General features: G+C 56.4%; 9 protein-coding genes across 9 annotated transcripts; 6 read left to right on the top strand and 3 right to left on the bottom strand.

Annotated features, from left to right (window-relative positions):
- Nucleotides 1-3,397: 3,397 nt before the first annotated feature.
- Nucleotides 3,398-4,005, top strand: PUNSTDRAFT_56623 (SET domain-containing protein; the record flags this gene model as incomplete). The annotated part of the gene is made up of 3 exons (XM_007379345.1): nucleotides 3,398-3,693; nucleotides 3,754-3,875; nucleotides 3,929-4,005. 3 exons carry the CDS (start codon nucleotides 3,398-3,400, stop codon nucleotides 4,003-4,005), a joined length of 495 nt encoding a protein of 164 aa, XP_007379407.1.
- Nucleotides 4,006-4,319: 314 nt separating this feature from the next.
- On the top strand, nucleotides 4,320-6,562 carry PUNSTDRAFT_80903 (NAD-aldehyde dehydrogenase). The gene is made up of 12 exons (XM_007379344.1): nucleotides 4,320-4,538; nucleotides 4,601-4,726; nucleotides 4,785-4,871; nucleotides 4,921-5,002; nucleotides 5,055-5,121; nucleotides 5,176-5,231; nucleotides 5,284-5,427; nucleotides 5,478-5,573; nucleotides 5,622-6,181; nucleotides 6,231-6,284; nucleotides 6,350-6,360; nucleotides 6,416-6,562. The coding sequence occupies exons 1-12, from the start codon at nucleotides 4,326-4,328 to the stop codon at nucleotides 6,525-6,527; spliced, it is 1,608 nt and encodes a 535-aa protein (XP_007379406.1). The 5' UTR covers nucleotides 4,320-4,325; the 3' UTR covers nucleotides 6,528-6,562.
- A 2,592-nt stretch (nucleotides 6,563-9,154) lies between these two features.
- On the top strand, nucleotides 9,155-10,196 carry PUNSTDRAFT_140769 (uncharacterized protein; the record flags this gene model as incomplete). The annotated part of the gene is made up of 3 exons (XM_007379343.1): nucleotides 9,155-9,171; nucleotides 9,235-9,467; nucleotides 9,523-10,196. Exon 3 carries the CDS (start codon nucleotides 9,705-9,707, stop codon nucleotides 10,194-10,196), a length of 492 nt encoding a protein of 163 aa, XP_007379405.1. The 5' UTR covers nucleotides 9,155-9,171; nucleotides 9,235-9,467; nucleotides 9,523-9,704.
- Nucleotides 10,197-11,697: 1,501 nt separating this feature from the next.
- On the bottom strand, nucleotides 11,698-12,651 carry PUNSTDRAFT_23300 (uncharacterized protein; the record flags this gene model as incomplete). The annotated part of the gene is made up of 2 exons (XM_007379342.1): nucleotides 11,698-12,472; nucleotides 12,533-12,651. Coding segments are annotated over 2 exons (894 nt in total), but the record flags the coding sequence as incomplete, so codon positions are not given.
- A 596-nt stretch (nucleotides 12,652-13,247) lies between these two features.
- PUNSTDRAFT_56226 (alpha/beta-hydrolase) lies at nucleotides 13,248-14,141 on the top strand (the record flags this gene model as incomplete). Its single annotated transcript, XM_007379341.1, has 3 exons — nucleotides 13,248-13,401; nucleotides 13,455-13,539; nucleotides 13,589-14,141. The coding sequence occupies 3 exons, from the start codon at nucleotides 13,248-13,250 to the stop codon at nucleotides 14,139-14,141; spliced, it is 792 nt and encodes a 263-aa protein (XP_007379403.1).
- Nucleotides 14,142-14,439: 298 nt separating this feature from the next.
- PUNSTDRAFT_41684 (NAD(P)-binding protein) lies at nucleotides 14,440-16,561 on the top strand (the record flags this gene model as incomplete). The annotated part of the gene is made up of 5 exons (XM_007379340.1): nucleotides 14,440-14,847; nucleotides 14,905-15,491; nucleotides 15,560-15,579; nucleotides 16,044-16,177; nucleotides 16,247-16,561. The coding sequence occupies 5 exons, from the start codon at nucleotides 14,440-14,442 to the stop codon at nucleotides 16,559-16,561; spliced, it is 1,464 nt and encodes a 487-aa protein (XP_007379402.1).
- Nucleotides 16,562-17,367: 806 nt separating this feature from the next.
- On the bottom strand, nucleotides 17,368-18,138 carry PUNSTDRAFT_41683 (uncharacterized protein; the record flags this gene model as incomplete). Its single annotated transcript, XM_007379339.1, has 1 exon — nucleotides 17,368-18,138. One exon carries the CDS (start codon nucleotides 18,136-18,138, stop codon nucleotides 17,368-17,370), a length of 771 nt encoding a protein of 256 aa, XP_007379401.1.
- A 498-nt stretch (nucleotides 18,139-18,636) lies between these two features.
- On the top strand, nucleotides 18,637-20,831 carry PUNSTDRAFT_24244 (uncharacterized protein; the record flags this gene model as incomplete). Its single annotated transcript, XM_007379338.1, has 6 exons — nucleotides 18,637-18,921; nucleotides 18,975-19,038; nucleotides 19,099-19,525; nucleotides 19,584-20,164; nucleotides 20,212-20,637; nucleotides 20,701-20,831. Coding segments are annotated over 6 exons (1,914 nt in total), but the record flags the coding sequence as incomplete, so codon positions are not given.
- Nucleotides 20,832-20,971: 140 nt separating this feature from the next.
- PUNSTDRAFT_80891 (Rbx1 protein) lies at nucleotides 20,972-21,831 on the bottom strand. The gene is made up of 5 exons (XM_007379337.1): nucleotides 21,645-21,831; nucleotides 21,491-21,518; nucleotides 21,312-21,433; nucleotides 21,173-21,258; nucleotides 20,972-21,114 (listed from the first exon to the last, which is right to left on the bottom strand). The coding sequence occupies exons 1-5, from the start codon at nucleotides 21,756-21,758 to the stop codon at nucleotides 21,102-21,104; spliced, it is 363 nt and encodes a 120-aa protein (XP_007379399.1). The 5' UTR covers nucleotides 21,759-21,831; the 3' UTR covers nucleotides 20,972-21,101.
- Between the last annotated feature and the right edge of the window lie 60 nt (nucleotides 21,832-21,891).

Below are 21,891 nucleotides of genomic sequence, written 5' to 3'. Positions count from 1 at the left end.
GACCACTCAAGTTCTCGCTGGCTCCCCAGCCAAAGACGAAGCCGCCTCCTCCACCTTTTCAACCTCCCCCACCACCGGAACCAGCAACTCCTGCACCACCCAAAGACCCTCCACCGCCTCCGCCTCCGTCCGATGAACCTCCTCATCTACCTCCACCTCCACCTGAGGGCCTCACACCGCCTCCACCGCCCCCTCCATCAGGCTTGCCGCCTCCTCCTCCCTCAGATGGCGCCCCGCCCCCACCCCCTACATCGGAGCCCGCTCCTCTGCCGCCTACAGATACACGACTGCTGGTTCCTGTACCAACAGAAACTCGTGCACCACGCGTGATCTCTATTTCTCCACTCGCGCAAACTCCCGTCGCTTCGGTTTCTCCTCCTCCTCCTTCCGCCGATCCTACAGCTCCATCCCCTCCGCCCCGAGATCCCACGCCGCCCAAGACATATTCGCTTCCTCCGAATCCGACGTGGCCTCCGCCGAGAGAGAAGTATCCTTCTGCCAAGGATTTCCGGGTATTGTTTGATTACAACCTCTCGGCGGACAGGAACCAGCACCATAAGTTCGAAGCGCTCTTCGAGAAGGCGAAGGCGAAGGATGAGCAGGAACAAGCTGGAGAAGAAGCACGTTTGAGAGGGAAAGGGAAGAACAAGGAGATACTGTTTCGTTACGCGGGAGAAGTGCTGGAAGGCCAACCTGAAATAGTGGTGTCAGATCCCCGGAGGGCACCAGATGCCAGGAAGCGACAAAGGCCGGCCAGACAACTGTTCTACGAGCTTCGTTATGAGGTATTTTGGATCCGATTTGCGACTAATCTCATTGGGCTGATATCTTGGGCGCAGTACGATGCGCATTCAGTCGGGCCCCCGCCTGCGACCTCTGTACTGATTCTGGGCCTTTCGCCCATCACGTCTACCACGTTCATCCGGCGACACTTCTCCCAATACGGTTCCTTCATCTCCTTCGACCCGCAGCTCGATCGTGCGACAGGTGGCTCGCTTGGCATCGTTCTTATAACATTCAAGACGCACGAGGAAGCCAAAGCGTGCGTGGCGAAGGAAGATGGCAAGATGCTTGGGCAAGGGACTGTCACAGGCGTGCCGATATCCGAAAAAGAGCCTATGCGAATCGTTCTGGACGCTGGAGGGAGGAAGTTGAGGGCTGTGTTGAGGGAGATTGAGGCGAAAGAAAGGTTGAAGAGGGAAGAGGGGGAACGCAGGAAGGCGAGCCAGGCTCAGGCTGCCGATCAGAGAACATCCACCGGGAGTGCGAGTGCGACGCCCGCGGCTGCAGGATCAAGTACTTCCGTAAGCAGGACGCCGCTACCCCAAAGCGCTACAGCCAATCCTGCGGCGACGAGGAAACCCGGGACATCGCTCGCACATGCGTCGCTTCCCCAACGTCCTAACTTCATACCGCAACTGGTTCGTCAAGTAGGCGGTCCGGCTACCCCTCTTCATGGCGCATCTACCACGCCCGTCGCGATATATCCTTCCACCAGCCATTCAACCTCCGGCACACCTTCACTAAGGCCACTCCCTCCGGGTTTACCGGCCAAGCCCGTCAGTTCCGTCGACCCGGCGCCCTCGAGCTCGATGCGACGACCACCTTCTGCTATGGTCCGCGCTCGAGTGTCCGGATCTGCTTCCGACTCTGAACATGACCGGTATCCTGAAAAAGGGCGAGAAAAGCAACCTGACCGGGAACGCGATCGGAGTCGCGACTACGCCCGTGGACGGGATAGAGGTCGTGACAACCATCATGATTATGACCGCGGTCGGTCAAGGTATACAAATCACCGGCCTCGGTACTACAGCTGGCGAGACGAGTCCCGTTCTCGCTCGCGCTCGCTGTCACGGTCATCTTCACGGTCATATTCGTTTTCTCGGCGCCGGAGATCATGGTCAAGATCGCGTTCGCCTGTCTCTCCTGTAACACGGCGACCAGGTACCATCGCGAGGAATGCCAGAGATAGAGAGAAGGAGGCAGTGTTGGATGAGTTAGCAAGGAATGGGTGGGAGTACGTGAAAATTGACGGAAGCGGCTCCATGTCGGGTGTCAGGGAGGACGACGTGAAGGCTTTTCTGTCTGGGTTCGACGTTGAGAAGGTGTGTCCGTTTCTGCGAGAAGTTTCGAGATGAGGGTCTAATATACGTTTTAGGTTCTTCAGGACTATCAAGGGTGGTACGTGACGTTCAACACGAAGGATGCGGCAAGACGCGCGGAGAAGGTCCTCAACTCCGGCGCGCGAATGCTGGCCCACAGAACTGTGAGCGTTTCGGTGCATTCGGCTCCCTCGCGTTCGTTAGCCTGCAAGTCGCACTGGAGAGACGACGAACTGGTGGAGCAGGCTAAGGCAGTCATCCTCGCCGAGCTCAAGCTGTCGTTGAAAAAGGACTTTATGGAGAAGGTGGTGAGTCGGAAACTACAGGAGGTGGTAGACACGCGGCAGAAGAAGGCGGAAGAAGGGGGCGAGAAGAAAGGTCTCAAGGGTCTGACGTTCAGGAAGAAGGAGAAGAGAAGGCCGGTGGTCGTCGAGACACCGGTAGTTGTTGAGGGCCCGAAAGCCGGTGAAGAGGAAGCTTCGCTGCCGAGGCCGAAGAAGAAGCGGAAGATCGTGTCCAGGAAAGTCCTTGAGGACGAACTCGAGTCAGAGGACGATATGCCTGAAGACCGTGCTTCCGTGACTACGCGTAAGCGCACGCCCAGTGAAGAACCTGCGGATCTGCCTGTCAAGAAGAAGCAGAAAGTCGTTCCCGACGTAGTACAACAGCCTCTCGTCAACGGCAATGGCGCCAGAAAGAAGGTCGCGAAGAAGAGCAAGGCGAAGAAGGGTCAAGACATGCCAGCAGTTGACGAGCCCATTATCGACACCGTTGTGCCGGAGCGTGAGCCTCCATTGGCAGCTGTTGCAGAGATACGCGTCTCGCCTAGCCCTTCTCTCACATCCCTCAGCTCGCGTTCTGGTTCGCTTACTCCGGCACCGGTCTTACCTCTGCCTGCACATGCAAGCCAACCGAAGGCTCCATCAATGGAAGTGCGCCTGTCCGATGTGTGCGCCGACGATGAGGACCTTTTCTTTGCGCGCATGGCGTTGGCGCTGGAGCAATACGGAGAGCTTCCGCCTTCGACTGATGCTCCACCGCCATCGGACCCTGATGCACCGCCCCCCTTCCACGTCCATCTCACCGGGTCCGCTCGGACGGAAGGATACTACAAGATCTCGCACGCGGAGAAAACGGCCTATGTCACCCAGTATGCTTCGCGTCAGTCGGCGTCGGACGCCGATGCCGTCGAAGAGGCGCCTCAGCCTCAGCATGTTGTTTCCTCGCGATCAAACCGCGCCAACGCTCGACGGCGAGCACAAGGCTTGGAGGAGATCAACCAAGTACAACGAGCTATGGCGCTGTCCAAAGGCGAGACCACTGCCGCCGAACTCACCATTAAGTTCAATCAGCTTCAGACACGCAAGAAGCATCTCCGGTTTGCACGTTCACCCATCCACGATTGGGGTCTGTATGCTATGGAGCGAATTGCGAGGGGCGAGATGGTCATCGAGTACGTCGGCGAGGTCATCCGCGCGCAGGTCGCAGACAAACGCGAGAAAGCCTATGAACGGCAGGGGATCGGGAGCAGCTACCTCTTCCGTATAGACGAAGATTTGGTGGTGGATGCGACGAAGAAGGGCAATCTTGGGTGCGTAGCCGCCTCTAGTTCTGTTACCTGGCCTCAGCAATGGCTAACGAAATACTATAGCCGTCTGATCAATCATTCATGCGATCCCAACTGCACCGCAAAGATCATAACGATTAATGGGGAGAAGAAGATTGTCATCTACGCCAAGCAGGACATCGAACTTGGCGACGAGATCACCTATGGTGGGTTGCCCTCCGCTACTCCAACAGACAGACTGATTCATGCACGTAAACAGATTATCACTTTCCTATCGAGCAGGACAAGATACCTTGCCTATGCGGTTCTGCGAAATGCCGTGGTTATCTCAATTAATTCAGCTTATCCGCTCTTCACGCTCTCGTTCCTTTGTTTTTCCTGCTGTCGGGACTGTTCCATCTGCATATTGTATTTTTCTTCAATCGCATGGGGCATCTGCATACGAATTGTACCGTTCCTCATCCTGAGCATGTGAATGGATCGGGTTTGCTTGAGTCTCCCTGAGGTACCACGTGGAACGGAGGACTTGGTGTCGCGTTGAGCGCGCACCTGCGCAGCAACCATTGGCATATGCATGACAGCCGAGGTCCGATCCGACGGCAATCCAAAATGAAGGCGCGACCAAGCGCACGCTCAACCCAACTTCATCAGCTACCATGAGCTTGACAAGGGCTTGCAGGCGGGGTATATTCCTCAACGCCCGTTCGACGCGTTTGCTCTCCAGTAGAGCATCCGCCATCCTGTCGGCTGTGAATATCCCTGGCTCTGGGGAACTAGCCGGTGTCTACGATGGTGAATGGCGGGGAACGGGCGAGGTGTTCGAGAGCAGGTGCCCAACAACTGGTGAAGTGCTTGCGCGCGTGCAGTCAGTCAGTAGTCGCAAATGCCTACCCCAGTTAGCGCGACAGACTGAACATGAGACTTACTACAGGCTACCCCGGACGAGCTCCATGCTACTCTTGCAAAGGCCAGAGATGCCTACCAGGACTTTCGACACGTACCAGCCCCTCGTCGGGGCGAAATATTGAGACAGATACGAGAGGCACTGGCTGCGAAGGTGACTTTGCTACTGAGCATCATCATGTGCCGCAAATGGTGACTAACTATCTACATAGCGGGACGAGCTCGGCGCTCTTGTCTCGTTGGAGATGGGCAAAATCCTAACGGAAGGTGTAGGAGAGGTGCAGGAGTTCATCGACATCGTAGGTCGGCGTTCTTCGAGACTGCACGTCAAAGTCTTGATGGCAAAAGTGTGACTACGCTGTTGGCCTCTCCCGCATGATGAATGGCAGAGTTGTAGCATCCGAACGTCCGGGGCATACCATCCTAGAAGGTGAGAATAACACAACGTCGCACCTGCTGTTGCGCTCAACGACGCCCCTTAGTGCCGAACCCTCTTGGTGTTGTAGCGGTCCTGTCTGCTTTCAACTTTCCTGTGGCTGTCTACGGATGGTGCCGTTTATTCTGCCTGATGAAGCAGCTCGTATGTTTCTGACGTTCCTGTAGGAATTTGGCTCTTTCGTTGGCCGCGGGCAATGCCACGTTGTGGAAGCCGTCACCTAGTGCGTACTCACATCCCGATGGGAGGATCTGACACTCCTAAGAAATTATCAGGCACGCCGTTGTGCTCGATCGCTGTAACCAAAATCATCGCATCCGTTCTGGAGAAGAATGGGGTCAATGGCGCGGTGGCCAGTCTCGTCACCGGTGGCAAAGATATCGGGGAGGCCGTAGTGCAGGACAAGAGCGTCGACATGGGTTTGTCGCACTATCTTTTCATGACTTTGTGCTCAATGACTATTGTGCAGTGTCATTTACCGGAAGCGAAGCCGTCGGACGTGCTGTGGGGAAGGTGGTTCAGTCTCGGTTCGGTAAAGTTTTGTTAGAGCTTGGAGGAAACAATGGTTTGTGATGCCAGGTACAACGATGATAGCTTCCTGACAATTTCACAGCTTCTGTGATCATGCCAGATGCTGATTTGTCGCTCGCCATACCCGCTGTCTTCTTTGGTGCAGTAGGCACTGCGGGACAGCGATGCACATCCACCAGAAGACTTTATCTCCATCGTGACATTGCGGACGAGTTCTTAGCTCGCTTGCAGAAACTCTACTCTTCCGTGCCGGCCGGAGATCCCCTCGTCAAGGACACCCTTCTCGGGCCCTTGCATACTCAGGCAGCCGTTGGTATTTACCTGAATGCCGTGGAACACTTGCGGAAATCAGGGGCTGAAATCCTTGCGGGCGGCGAGAGGTATTCTCGATCACCTCTCGACCAGGGAAATTTCGTACAGCCCACGATAGCTATCCCCAAGTCAACGGACACCGCGGACCCTATCTGGAGCACGGAGACCTTTGCACCAGTGCTTTCTGTTGCCGTCTTTGACGAACTGGAGAAAGCCATTGAGTGGAACAACGCCGTGCCTCAGGGTTTGTCCGCCAGCCTCTGGACCAGAGATTTGCGGAATGTTGGTAAGTGGATCGGGCCCGCAGGCTCTGACACAGGGATAGTTAATGTGAGTCAAGATATTATAATAACGGATCGAAACGATTAAAGACGTACAGGTCAACGTCGGAACCAGCGGCGCTGAAATTGGCGCCGCATTTGGAGGGAATAAGGTACCGTACTCACTTCGTTACATCGATTAGGAGTAGTGCTGACGCCCTGTTGTTACGGCGCGTAGAGCACTGGATGGTGAGCCGCTACCGTTGTCGCTTGTCTAATCATGACTCATTGTTGATCCTTCTAGGGGACGAGAGTCGGGTGGTGACGCTTGGAAGCAATACATGCGCTGGAGCGCATGCACCATTAATTTCTCTGATGCTGCTCCGCTGGCGCAAGGCGTTAACTTCCCCTCGTAAGGTACAAGATGAAATCGATATAACATCATTTGCCGCCATGTCCATGCCGAGTTACGCGGGTCCGATCCAGATATGGACGCCGATGGCTTGCTGCTCTAGCTTGCACAGCCAGCTTTTCAGATGACCTCGTGGCAGCACTATTCTCATATTCCTAGAGATCTTGTCATCAACTAAACGTGGTGTAAGTGCGCACACGCTGGGCGAGTGTTTCGGTACAACATACGTAACATGTTCCGCGATGCGCAGAACGTCGAGCGACCTCATCTTTGATTCTTTCCTATTTTCCTATTCTTAGTCAGTCTAGAAGACATCTACGCGATGCCTCAGCTGCGTTGTACAGGTGCGCTTCCTGGGAGCGCGCCACGCGGGTAAGGGCAAGTTCCACGCAGCCTGAGTATGCGGATATCAATCGATGATTTCTCTGCACATATATGGCCTAGGATGGATGGTATGAGTTCGATTCTGACCTTACCCACCTCATGTCGTGTGCCAATGATTAACTATCTACGCTAGTGAGTGCGCTCGGCAAGTAAGTACTGTGTGTGCGCATTCAACGTTGATGGTGAATTCCGAGCTTGGCGAGGATTTGCAAGGATTTGCACGAAACCATGAGTCCGCGCGTGATTTCGGGTGTTCCAATGCTTAGCTGGCAGCCTCAATATTTCGCGCTACTTATACTGCCAACTGGTTGTCGCTAGATTCGCTAGATTTCTTTGGATTTGAAGTTCTCAACAAGTAACGTTCATGAGCCAAGTAAGGATGGGAGCCGTTCCACTTGCAACGCATCACGTGCGCATCTCCTGCTTGCTTGGGCCTTCGACCTGGACCGCCTATTTTCGACAATCACTGGCGTTCGAAGTGAAACGATGAGGACGCATTACTTTCCCACCGTTCATGAATGTCCTTGCGAACGATTTTGGCAACGACACAAATCAGCGCCTAATCACCACCGTCTCAACGCATTTGTACGGTCGACTTGGTTGGAGGTCATTCGGTGCTCAACAAGCATTGCACCACTTCTTCATCCGTTGTACGCTCCTACCAGGCCCAGTACGTGTCTGGAGCAGGGTAGCCGGAACAGCTTGGGTTATCCCGCTTGGCTGACGGGTAGCATTGCCCGCTCCTAGCGCGTGCCGGAGAGCTATGTATCCCTGCAAGTTCAGCCTGGCCGAACTGAGGTAGGAGCTTCCTCGACCAGCCAATTCGCAAGCGCTGTGACGAATCTGAGGACCATCGTGGCTGCCTCGTGGCGTCTGCGCTTGTCGCCGGCTGGTTATTTCCGATGTCACCTCCGACCGCTACTCCACTTCGCCGAAGTTCTTTGGACTATGGGGTACTATGTTTTCGCGCAGAGATTTTTGCGGACATCCAAGTGTGTGCTCTCTACAGTGCCTTGGAAATAGCTTCCTGTACGCCGCATTATTGACATTCATACTTTAAGATTGACGATCACGTAATCGCCACGCATTTGCCTTGCGTTCCGTCCTCGCTATGTCCGCGTTGCAAAGACTTGCTGTGCACATATGTCATCCCCACCAGTGCCTCTACATGTGTAAGGAGGTCTCTCACCCATGTCTTGAACTTGCCCTCTACCCTCATCGCCTACCAGACGGCGATAGTATCGAAACCTTGGTCAAAATCGAGGACGTCTATGGCGCTGTAGTCGCCCATGCAAGGCAACTCCTCCCTAATACTTCCGTGCCTAATGGACCCGGCGCTACAGTTTTTTCTGTCCCGGCGATTGCTGTGCACGAATCGCAAGTCCGGTGCTTGGAGCAGGAATTGAACTCGCGTGAGATACACGTGCCAATGGCTCTCTATTACACCGCTTGCCTTCAGTGTTGCTGGTTTCTTCGACTTCACTGAGCTGCATAGGTTTAAAGCCACGGTGAAGCTGCGTCTTCTCCGTCCCTTTCTGACCCCGAAGCACAGATCGTTGGTCACGCTCGCAGCAACGGCGAGCATTAATCGACCTGCCTTCGCCTCGCCAACGGAATTGGACGATGGATCCTGACCACTGGGGTAAGCCCCGCAACATACCGTCGCTTCGTTAAATCTCAACCTCTATAGGATCTGTCTACACCACGCGGCCTCAGCCAGTCGGGGCAGTCGGACCTTCACCTGAGTATGGCTATCAGGGAGAGACGCAATTGCTGCCACATTCTCCTTCGTCAGCATATGGTCCTTCGCCTTGGCTGACCTCCTACTCAACCTCCCATCAACTCCCTCGCTCCATGTATCCCGGACTTCCTCTAGCGTGGCCAATAGCCGACTATACCCGTGGAGCTGTCCCTATACCCCCACGGACAGACCACCTAATGACGACTCATCTCGCGACCCCTGCCTATTATGGTTATAACTATAATACACCAACCATCCCCATGCCAGCGTATCATTGTTCGGCTGAGGCGTTTGCGCCTGTAGGGCGACCCTCATTGCATGACCCATCGACAGCTTCTCGTTCAGGCCTCCCCAACTTAGGTCGCCCTCCCTGGTTAGGGAGGCAGTCTCTTCACCCACGTGTTCAGGTGATGAACCACCCTCGGGAACAGGTACATTGGCACAACATATCGTACAAGACAATGCCTTGCAGACACTTCGTCAAGAACAACGGCTGGTGTCCCTTAGGCGACAAGTGCAAATAGTGCGTGGGCGCTCTAGATATTGTAACTCTTTTTGTCTCTCTTGTGCTTACTCTCACCTGCAGTATCCATAACTTATCCTTTCCTTTATCATCTCCCAACTCTCGCTCAGCCGAGGTTACGAACCCACAGCCCACGGAAAGAAACGACAACTCAGCGGAGGCTAACTATGTGCGCCGCGGAGCATTGGGCGGGGGAACGCGGATTGGAACCAAGCGATCCCACTGTTGGGCTTTTGTTCAGGGGAACTGCCGTTACGAGAACTGCCAATACTACCATCCTGAGGATATCGCTCCTTGTGCGTGCATTCTCTTCCGTTCGGCAGTGGACCGTGACTCAGACCTTGATCATAGACATTGAGTATACGCCGTGTTTGAAGTTTCCGAATTGTCCTCGCAGTCGTGGCGGGCACTGCCCATTCAGACACCCTGACGAACCGGAGGTCGTACGCAGCAGCCCGTCGTACCAATTCCCCGTGTCCGTGGGCCAGCCGTCGACCCCGTCATACCAGATCCTGCCATCTGATAGTCCCGCAATGTCAGCGGCTCACATCCCGCGCACGTTCTCCATGGGCCCTGCACTCGACATGCTTGCTGGAAGGTCCGGCGCCTCTCAGGCATACTCTCCGCGTTCTGTTTCGCCGGTTGCAGTTCCGACTCAGAGCGTTGAAACGCCGACCTCAGCGGACGAAGAGGAACTTGGATCAAGATTTCCAGCTGCGCCGCCGCCTTCTCCCAAGTCCATCGATGGCAGTCCATCGCCGTTCAGCGTGAGCGCCATTGCCGAATCACCCGGCAGGCGCGAGAAGACTGGCGCCGCAGGCTGCGTCTCCAACACAGTAGGCGATGCTGTATCAGCTGGCGTTACGCCTGCCCTGCGCGGTCCTCGTTCACACCAGCGGCGCGTCTCTATTTCAGAGCCTGAGATGTACCGCTTGCCGGATCGGGCTTACCGCGGACATGCGCGACGCGTCAGCGTTAACATTGTCGGCGCGTCTGCGCAGGTTGATTTCACCACCGGCGACTGACATCCTACATTTCTTCTTGACTCTTCGGGGACGTTTAATGGACGGTGATACACTCGTATGTAATCTCGTATGATTACGCATTTGTAAACTACGCACTACACGGCATTCGTTGTACTTCCCTTGTTGGGGCAAAGTGCCAGCTAACAGTACTTGTATGCGTCGGCGATTTTCACTGTATACTACACAACATCTTGATGGACTTACCGTCGACCGGGATGTTGGCACCGTCATACTTCGCAAGCAGACCGCCTCGGTCGGGTTCGAGAAGACGTTTGACAACGTGAAACCAGAATTATTCTGTTGCCGATGGCCCGAGAGACACGGATCTGGAGATTAGGTAGGACCATCGTTGGTACAAACACCAGCATCGTGGCGCATACTAACACCCAACGGCGCGATCGGACCACCAAGCTTCAAGATCGTCTGAAGGGACACAGCAACGCGGCAGCGCTCGGCCCGATAGCAATTTGGACATGCTACACGTTAGTAAAAGCACCACAGCACGTTACTACTACTCGATTGCTATTCTACTTCTCATGTGCGCTGATATTGCTCCATGGTGAGGGAAGCTGGCTACCTCCATGCCATTGCTGCACGTTGGTGTCCGAAGTAACATGTGAGACACGCCTTGAACGCATAAGAATCAGGTAGCATGGTCATCCGAGGCCTGGTGTCAGGTTAAGAGGATGGATGATCTGCGCATTTCCACCCTCTGTTTCAGGCGAAGCGAAGGTGCAGAAACTTGAAATGTTCATACCATGACCGACGGCTAAGGTACGATGAGACCGCCGGACAGCGCCGACATCGAATATTCCGACGCCTCCATATCAAGATAAGGACGCTGTTGCGAAGAGATCGACACGATCCCAGCTCACTTTCATTCCTGGAAGTCGAAACGCATTGCTTCCGCCAAACTTCGCGGTTCCACGGTCCAGACCGCCGCTAGGGTCGTTTGCGCCGCCTTCGTCATTCTCAGCGAAGCGTCGAGAGTTGCCATTCTTTGCATGTGCTTCAGAACCGCTTTGACACTGCCCCTGTTGGCCGTCATAGTCGTCCATCCTCGAGAAGCCCCCCACAGCATACTTTGCACGGTATGCACGGTGAGCTTGGGGTCCATAATAGTCACTGCAGCAGGCTCGATTTCGTCATTTAATCCAGGGGCTGAAGTGCTTGATGTAGAGGCACTCTCGTTGGGTGTTCTCGCGCCGGGTATGGTGCCTGAAGAAAGAATCATAGAGCAGGTTTGTTTGAGCACGGCGAAGAACGGATCCGTGTTATCCGTTTCATCGGGCAACTCTTGGGAAGTGGGAATGCTGTCAGGGAAAACATGGATCGGAGCGAAGGGCAGAAACATTGCGCCGAAGCGTGAGCTTTTCCAGTACATTGTCTGCGCCTGAAGTTCAGTCAGGCACATTCCGCTACAATCTGGGAAGAGAGCTGAGAACCGTCGCTTCTCATGAGGTCCTCCGATCTTCTCGACGATGCGGAAGCAACGGTCGCGCGCATCAGGGGTTGTCCAGAACTCTACATCACTCAATGTCGAGTGCTGAACAGGCTGATCCGTGACTGCCCCTTCGTATCGGATCGCGCCAGGAGATGCGGATTGTAACCTGTCGTGAATATCTAGAAGAAGACTGCTGCGCATCTCTTGTATGACTTGAGTTGTAAGAGCCCGGGAATATTTGATATCGGAACCGTCATCTTGAGCTCCGGTACGATATCCTGAAGCTATGCGACCATTTTTCCAGAGTCGGTAGCTCTCTGAGGGTACGAAGCGTTGCCTAGCCTCATCTTCATTTGATGGCAAGGGTGAATGTGTGAGATCGGAGACCAGAGCGATGAGCATTGAGAGATCAAGATTGATCCTTGTGGTGATTCGAAGTTCCCGTGTGCTTGGACCATGCGAGGCGAATCGTTCATGCAGATTTTCATCGAGGCTTATGGCCTCTTCTCCCGTGCGTGTATCAATGCCCCACTTGCGGAGCAAAACTACAGTTTCCTGTATTCGTGGGTCGAAATCGCATGCATTTGAGAGGTCCAGCCGAGGGAGGAGCATAGTCACGGTGGGTGTCACGGAACAGTCAGAGTAGTTCACAGGATTTACCAGAGCGGCATCCAGTAGCGAGCGACCCATGCGCAGGAGCGAATTCCCTTCATTACCACCTGCATCGACGACCCGGGAAGAAGGTATGTCGTCGATTTCGGAGTCGGAGTCAGATCCCGTTGAATACGAGTCCATTTCACGCAGTTCGGCTAGTATTCGCGAATTTTTTATTCTTGGAGGAGCAGCGCGTTTCATCACTTTGTCTGTGCAGAAAGATACGTCGTTGACTTACGTGTTTACGCGTATCCACTGCCTCCCGTCGTCTGCGACAATGTCGACTTTGACGCCCGGGTCGCGGGTGCGGGCATTTCTACGAGAAGAGGTCGCCCCTTTACTGTCGAGGGATATTGGAAAATGCCTCCATACGTATGTGATCGGGGGAGGTGCGCTAAGCAACGCCTTCCATACCGCTAATAGGTAAGGCGCGTTCGTCGATGGCGCAGGTAAGCTGTCGCATCCAGGACGAGCCAGAAACTATTTACATACATTGTCAGACTGGTGATTTCAACGGTTGCGATTATCTGGTAGGACAGCGATCTATTCGTCCAGAACTCGCCTGGTCCAATGCGTAGAGATCACGTTTGACCTCATCCCGGAGAAGCCGTAGACCCGATATGCTGTGTGCGCTGTCTGCTCGACCTGTCCCGCTACTTTGACTCGCAGAATCGATGACGGGAGGTTCGTTAACGGACGGACGATAAGCTGTGATCTGATTCAACGCCTCTTGCAATCGGCAACGAAGGCTTTGCAATTGAGAATGTGCCATTTCTTACGCGGCGGCGGAAGAAAGACGAGGTTTGATCGGCAACAAAAGCCGGTTCAGCTCGAGATGCACGTGATGATCACGTCATGATAGATATCACCTTAGTCTCAATCTGAGCCTCTGCAGTCTGTCAGTCCTCTAGTTTGCGTAGTACCACACATTCCCCGAGCTCTACGATCTTACGATGTCGAATGCCATGCATGTCAAGGACGACTATAGTCTAAACGAACCAAGAGTCAAACCTCCGCCTCAGCCGCATAGTATTCCCGTGCCGTTCGCGTACTTCCCCAGTGACGATGGCACGGATGAGAACCTGTTGGTGTTGCTTCACGGGCTTGGTGTGCCGCTCGCTGAACGTTCTCATAGATGCACGCGGCTCATGCATTTACAGGTGACAGTCACGAGCCCTTCGCCAGCCTTGGACGACAGCTGCGTCTGCCGCAGACCGCCGTGCTCGCTTTGAGGGCGCCTCAGCAGTGAGTCGGGTCCTGCGAAGGGCCGAAATTCGCTGATCGCCTCCTTCAGGATTCCCTTTCTCGAGGAACGAGCCTTTCAGTGGTACACGTCATTTGACCCTCTCGGCGATATCATCCCCAACCCGGATCCGACACGAGCGCTGGAATTGCTCACCAAGGTGCTTCGATACCTTACGGAGGAATGTCACTGGAGGACGGACAAAATTCACCTCCTAGGGTTCGCACAAGGGGGCAGTGTCGCCGCGGAAGTCGCCCTGAGATGGTGGCTCAATGAGCTGTCTAGCTCGGGGAAAGAGGTGTCCCTCGCTCGTCGGGCGTTTCTGGGGTCGGTGGTGACTATTTCCGGGCCCTTACTTTCATACCCAACCCCCTCGTCTCCTTGTCCGACACACGTCCTTCTGTTCGCTCGATCGGCGGATGCCAAAGTTACGGCAGCGTTCAAGAAGGGGTTCGCGACCTTGACCGAGGTGGTGAAGAGAGGCCAAGAGGGGATGCCGCGTTCTCGAGAGGAATGGGAACCCATCATGCGGTTCTGGAGCGAGCGGTTGTCCAAACGGCCAGGAGAAGGCTTGTTTGAGGTGATGACTGGAGGTACTGCATGACGTTCCGCGTTTTGACCCTTTACCGACGGCTGATATGCTGTCGCTTGTTGTAGCCTGACATTAGCGAATCAATAATGATATGACCCGTGTAACCAGATGCCGGAGTGCCACTCGTGTGCCGCCGAGGTGGGAGTAGGGAGATGCTCGATTTGGCGAACGACATACTTGTTATGGAACGGCGTCCGTCACGTCAACCAAGCACTCGCATCGTCATATCGCCGATCCCCTCCCGTCCCGTCCAGCAGCACCTTTATAATGCGAACACGCTGGTCGACGACCCGCTCACTCGACCATCACCATGCCTTTAGGACTAGACACCCTCAACCCCGCGACGCTCCTCACCACACGCTTCCGTCCATCCCAAATACCCGCCCTCACCGGACGCACCGCGCTCGTCACGGGCGGCAGCGCTGGCATCGGCTATTATGCGGCGCTCGCGCTGGCCCGCGCCGGCGCACGCGTCCTCATCGTTTCCGCGAATCCCGAGCACGGCCGCAAGGCGGAGGAAGAGCTCAACAGGGAGGCCGGCGCGTCCGGAGGAGGGGTGGAGTATCACCAGTGCGAGTTCGGCGATCTGAAGCAAGTCGACCGCGTCGCCAAGAAGATAGCGAGCGAGCAGGACCGTCTTGGCATCTTGATCGACAATGGCGGTATCGGACAAGCTCCGTTTGCGTTGACCAAGGACGGTTTGGAGAATCACTATGCTGTAAGGGCATGACTCGTACTGAGTATTACCTGATGATGCTGACCGTCACTGATCCAGATTAACAATCTGGCACACTGGGTGCTCACGCTGCGCCTTCTCCCGCTCCTTCGCAAGACGGCGGCATCTCTACCGCCCGCGAGTGTCCGCATCTGCATGCAGTCGTCGGAATTGCACCGCGCCTCCCCGACCGCGCAGTTTGCCTCCAAAGAAGAGATCAACGAGCCCATCGACGGCATTCGCGGCTACGGGCGCTCCAAGCTTGGCCTGATCCTCTTCGCGCATCAGCTGGTGAAGCGCCACCTACTTGACGACAAGATCCTCGTGACGTCCGTTCACCCCGGCACCGTGGACACGGACATGCAGGAGGCGTGGTCGGAGAGCTACGGTAAGCTCGGGGATTTGGCCAACAGCTTGACGCGCATGGTGGGCAAGTCGGCCGAGGAAGGTGCGGAGCCTTGCCTGTGGGCGACGACTTGCAGCGAGATCAACGCGCAGAACATGCACGAATATCAGGGCAACTATTATCAGGAGCCCTACGGGAAACCGGGAACGGAAAGCTCGCAGGCGCAGGATGAGGCTCTTGGCGATCAGTTCTGGAGGTTCTGTGAGACGAACGCGGAAGATATCCTCGGGGAGAAGATACAGTGATGGATGGAGCTGTGACTAGTATCCAATCTGTATCTAGACTGTTGTGACTGAAACGCATCCGCAGCTGGTCCTCGAGCTCATGGGGTGTGTTCATGATAGATACTGTCCGAGTTGCACGCGGATGCCCGTGGTCGCTGCATCAGGCACGCTCTGGTGAGATGACGTTGGACTATGATACGGGAGTGATCACACTAGATGACATTCGTGTCGGGCCTTGCCCTCTTATCTGCGCTTCCTGTCCGTGCACGTCCCCTTGCGCTCCCATTTTATCGCCGCTTTCTCGTCTTCCCGGCTCGACGCCGCCCAACATCCTCCCGAGAGGCCTGTTATGGCAAGGCCCCTAAGAGCAGCACCGCCCCCGGGGCTCGGCCTGGACGGGGTCGGCCCTTGCGCAAGCACGAACACGAATTGCTCTGACCGTCTCCACAAACGACCCGTGTGCGGCGCTCGTATGCATCCCGGGCCATTTTGCGATATCCCCTCATCCTGACCATCCGACCTCTCATTCGGTTCTCTACTCCTCATGGCCCACTGCACCGAGCGCTCAGGTCCGCTCAGGCTACTGCGAGCGTCACTGCCCGGATCGCGGATGCTGTCATTGCTATGGCTTCCTGCCCCGGCGCTTGCGGCTCCCTCCAAACTGAGGAGGGCGACTCATGATGGTGTTGGGACGAGCACTTGGGTGAGTGTGCGCCGCTGACATGACGTGCCGATCATTTCTCACTCCGTCTTATCGTGGGCGCATTCGCAGGTACCCGTGCTGGTCGTCGTGCTCGTGCTCGTGGCCATCGCGGGCGCCCTTATCTACCGAAGATTTCGCGCAAGCTCGTCCGGCACGCGACGGAATGTCGTGCAGACGACGGGCGGCGTCACCGCGGAGGTGACCGCCGAGCAGCTTGCGGGGCGGCCGGGCGCAGCGGCCACTACTGCGACGGCCGCGCAGACACAGAGGCGGCCGCGACGCAACAGGCGCACTCCGAGCCAAATGTCGACCAAGTCTCTTCCTGCGTACAACAAGGAGCCGCAGGAGCAGGAGCTCGTCGTGTACAGGCAAGTGCAATATTGAACCTGCTTGCTGTCCTTCCACTCACCCCTTCTGAACAAACACAGAGGTCCGGAGGAGACGGATGACGAGAATGTGACGACCGCGCAGCTGACGGTGGTCATGGCCTCCGTACCAGAAACGGACAGCCCTCGCGGCTCCGCCGACCTTGGCAGCCCGCGGCCTACTTACGACAGAATACAGGACAGCCCGATTGACGAACCGCTGCTGCTTAACGAGAATGAGCACGAGAACGAAAATAACGACCCTGATTTATCCACCGCGCAACTCCTTCCACCCACCGCTACGAGCCCTGTTCGCCCAAGCCTCGACACAGTCCCTGGCACGGACGACAGTCATGACCTCCCTGATCCAAGGGGCGACGCTCCACCCTACGAATCAAGTCCCCCAACGGCAGAGGTTACCAATACCACGAGTCTCAATACACCTCCTGCTTCTCCCGAACGTTCGTCCAATAACGCCCCACGGCGTTCCGGCTTCCGCACCTTTTTCGGACGAGCGCAAAGTGCTGCCACTCCGCAGTCCGGCCATGCTCGTGGAGCTTCGAACGCTTCCGCCGATAGCCAAACGTCTCCCGCGGGAGGTAGAGCATCCGCCACCACGCCGGAAAATTCCCAGTTCCGGCCTACGCACCGACCCTCTCAGTCCGGGGGCTCCTCGTTCTTGCGCTCGCTCTCCCGCATGAGCTCGCACAACACGCTAAATCAATCCCATTCGGCCTCGCGATTGAACCTCACCTCGCCCTCGCTCATCTCGCTCAACTCAATTTCGGCCCCTCTGCCGCATACACTCACGCGGACGGAGATCGTCTACCCCAGATCGGGGCCCACTCCTGACCAGATCAGGCTCATTTCGAGCAGGGAATCGCTCGGCCGGTTCGGAGTCCCGTATGGAGCGGAGGCCATCGCGTTCGCGGCGTCAACGTCAAGAGCGGATCTGGTGCCGCCTCCCGATTTCGAGAGCGTGACGAGAGCTTCGACGGACAACGCAGGGCCCTCGCCGCTGGCGTCGCATGCGCGAACAGGCAGCGGTGCTTCCGCTGCGTCCGGCTCCACAACTGAAAGCTTGCCCGTAGCGGAGTCGACGGACCATAGCTCACCAGCAGACGCTTCGCCTCCGGGCATCGCCGAGGAACCTATTCCGGAGGAGTCGGCGCCGACGACATCCACCACCTCCCCCGACGCGGGTCCATCGACGGCTTCCGTGACGCCGGTCATGCCTTCGGTGGTCCCGCCCTCGTCCTTCAAGCCTCCGCCGACGGAACCGTTGAGAGCCGAGTCCCGCGCGAGCTCGTACGTGTCGTACGCGACGGCGCTCGAATCGGTGACGCCGTCCACGCCCACGTCTGCGAGCGGCGTGCAGCTGGAGCCCGAGACACCTTCGCCCGCTTCTTCGTCCTCGCCGCCCACGCCGCGGATAGCTGCGAGGCACTTTGTGGAAGGCACCGATGCGACCGTGCGGCCAACTGCGGCGAATGCGACAGCTTCGGCTGCTTCGTAGCACGCTCGGAGTCGATTGATATCGTTATAATAATGTGCGTGCGTGATGGTGTTGCTTGCACGACTGCTGCTGCTTGACATGTTTGACGATGAACGAGCCGATATTTTCACGTGTATCGATATTTGCCCCTGGTTATGCGTAACGCGTAGTTTAGAGAGCTAGACAACGGAATGGGCTGTACGATGTGCATCGCTCCTATCACGCGACGATGATCCTGTTGCGAAGATGCGCGTGCTCTTGGCCTGCCCGACGCGTGCGACGCGTGCTTGGATTGGAGAAGCGCGGGGGTCACAGCCACTGGCTTCTGGCTGGACGTCGGCGTCATGGCCACGACCGACGCGACGATCACCGATCGCACCGACAGTCGCCGGCCTCAGCGTTCTGGCACGAGGTCTCATATCCCAACCATCCGATCGACCCTCGCCCCGCGCTCCTATAAGTAATGCCCAAGCCCCCTCTCTCGTTGCTCAGGCTCCCCGAGTTCCTCGCATCCTCCCCTGTTCCGCCCCACCTCCCTCCTCCCCAAGGACGAGATGCCTGCCGCATTCGCTGCTCTCGCGGCCCTCGCGGCCTTGAGCCTCCCTGCGTCCACCCTCGCCGTGCCGTCCGACGCAGCCGCAAAACACCACGACCCCTGTGCGGCCATCGCCGGCAAGGAGTTCTTGATCCCCTCTCAGGCACTCGCCTGCCACAAGTCGTTCGCGTTCAACGAGACGCTGCGCAAGAACGTGATGGACAACGTCGCGCGCGTCTTCGACTTCTTCACGTTCGAGGACTACTACTACGAGTCCCCCGCGCCGTTCCAGCAGTCGACGGTCGACATCCGGGGCGAAGTCGACCGTATCAGTAAGGCCAAGTACGAGGTAAGATACCCGAATCGTCTTCGTGCCTTGCGCTCTTAATGACCCTCCCGCAGACCGATTACGACTTCAACCGGGACCTGTACAACTTCACCACGTCTTTGAACGACGGTCACACTGGTAAGCCTCGAACTCGTATAAACGATCACGGCCACGGTCTTAATGCCGCACCGCTCTCAGGTTGGTTCCCTAGCTGCTACCTCACCATCCAGTCCATTCTCCCCGCGCCCTTGGTGTCATTGGAGGAGAACGGCGAGCAGGATGTCTACGTCGCCCCGGACTCCGTCGAGTTCATCTCCCAGCTCGGCTCCGGCTATACCGACGTCCTGGACGAACTCAAGTTCGACTGGAAGCGCATTGCAGGCGCCAAAGTGCTTGAGATCGAGGGCAAGAGCGCGTACGATTATGTCGACGAGATCGCGAACAAGGTTTCCGGCAACTACCTCGATCATGGCATCCGTGTCAACAGCGTCTTCTCCAGCTACCGTATCCAGTCAAACGCGTTCAGCCAGCGTCTCGGAGATGGTGCTGGACCCTCCTTCGCGGACCGTGACGGCATCAAGATGAAGCTTATCCCTGCCAACTCTACCAAGTCGGAGACCGTCTGGTCAGTTCGCCTATGCGTTAATCGTTCACGACGCCGCTAACACGTATCTGTACGATAGGGTTCCCTTCGTTGCTGACTACCTGGGCGCCAACTTCACCGACAAGGCGTCTTACTGGGAGAACAACTGCGTCGCCACTAACACGACTAACGGCCAGAACTACGCTACGGAGGGCGACGGTGAACGCCAGAGCACCGTGAGCCGGCCGCGCGCCAAGGCGAACGTGATCGACAAACACCCGAGCAACGGTCTTGCCCTCCCTCCCCAGTACCAGCCCAACATCAGCTCCACCGCCGGTTCCGAGGGTGTGATCAAGTCCTACGTCCTTCCGGGCAACAAGACGGGTGTCATGTTCGTCGGTTCGTTCGAGCCTGACGACTACGTCGGCTTCCAGTCGGACGTCGTCAACGCGATCAAGGGTATCAAGAAGGCTGGCGCCAAGAACCTCATCATCGACTTGACCAACAACGGCGGTGGATACGTCTGCCTTGGTGTCTTCCTGCACCAGTACCTCGCTGGCTCCAAGTTCGGCTACGGAGGCTTCCAGTCGACGGCTCGTGCGAGCAAGCTGGCGCAGAAGATCGTCGCGAACAACATCAAGTTGAACCTCACCGGCATCACCAACTACTCCCCCGTTGACTGTACGTTCTCATCCTACTTTTACGCGCATGTACTCATATTCATTCAGGGGCTTTCCTCAACGGCACCGCACAACCCGAGGACTACAACTACATCAAGCCCTCTGTCAAGGTGACGATCAACGGACGCTCTGACGCCACCTCGCAGCGCTTCGAGGACGTCTGCGAGCCCTACGACGTCGACCTACCCGAGGATCCTCCGTTCGCCCTCGAGAACGTCAAGATCGTCGGTAACGGCAACTGCGCCTCGACCTGCGCCATGTTCAGCACGCTCATGTACGAGAGGCACAACACCTCCGTCGCGATCTTCGGCGGCAAGCCCGGGCGCAAGATGCAGTTCAAGGGCATGGCGGGCAACCAGGTGCTCGACTGGCCCGACCTTGACTCGGAGATTATCACCGCCAACCTGCAAGACGACCCCCTCGCGCCCCCGCCGATCCTGGTCAACGGCAACATGCGCGTCAACTGGCGAACTGGTGGGTGCACGTTCAGCTTTGTCAGAATTGATGCAGCTTACTGATGAACGCGTGCCTGAACAGCTTGGAGCTGGCTCGACGAGAAGACACCTATCGCCTACATGAACGAGCACGCCCAGCTTCGCTTCGCCTACACCAAGGACACGTACAACAACCCGCTCAACCTGTGGAAGTTCGCCGAACAGAAGCTCTACAAATAGATACCCCCCCTTTCGCGGAGTTCACGACCTCATCCGTGCATCATTTTAGAACGACCGCCTCCAGTGCATGACCTTGTGTAGCCATAACATCGGACTTCGTTGCTATCGAGTATTATTACTGATGTGTTCATAATGGGAATCTTCCTTTTTCGACTTTATGAGATTGCGAGATCAGAACACGATCCGTATATTACAGCAGCGCGGAACAGACAGGATACAACTTGCGACAAGGATGAAGGCGATGGCGACAGTTGGGTGAGTGGCTCATCGGCCGTACCTGCACGGAGTGGGATGTGTCAGTCGACCACGATAACGCGATGACACGGATGACTCACTTCTGCAGTTCCCACTCGCGGTTGTCGAGCGGGCAAACGTTGCGCGTCTTCAACCAACGCGAGATGCAATGGAAATGGAAGGCGTGCTACACATATGTTTCAGAAACTAGCAATGGCGCGTATCTAGAGGCGGATTCACATTGCAGATGCCCCACGCCGCGTTGCACTCTTCCGAAGTCGCGGAGACCTGATTCGCTTGGCAATCGATGCAAAGGTCCATGATGTGGTTACGGCAAATGGCACAATTGTCGACGACGATGTCTACAGAAGTATGCATCAGTCGATGCCGTATGCTTGAAGGTCCTCAAGTGAACTGACCCCATGCCCAAAGTGCCACTGCATTCCACTGCGAACCAAGATCGGTTGATCAGCACAAGTTCAGATGGACAAGAGTATAGCAGTCACGCCAGGAGCACGCAGTAATGTATGCGTGGTCCACCAACGGCTGTTGTAGATGAACGACTTATCCTACCTTCTTCACCTCGAACCGTTGCTTGCCACTCCCGCCATCTTCCTTCTTGGCCTTGGCCTTGACCGGTGCTGAGGTGGTTGCAGGAGTATCGACATCCATGTTGTCGTCAGCCATGGTCAACCTCGATTGGGTGACGTCTGAGTGGGCAGGAGTAATCGAGCGGATGCGCTCGCGATCACGGTAGACGGGATGGCGCGTGCACAGCTGACACTGCGCCACCAACTCGTTTTTTCTACTTGACCCTGAC

This window comes from Punctularia strigosozonata, assembly GCF_000264995.1.
Source record: "Punctularia strigosozonata HHB-11173 SS5 unplaced genomic scaffold PUNSTscaffold_1, whole genome shotgun sequence".
NCBI classification, from domain to species: domain Eukaryota; kingdom Fungi; phylum Basidiomycota; class Agaricomycetes; order Corticiales; family Punctulariaceae; genus Punctularia; species Punctularia strigosozonata.
The sequence above is the reverse complement of the archived record's forward strand: the minus strand, read 5'-3'. Positions and strand labels throughout refer to the sequence as shown.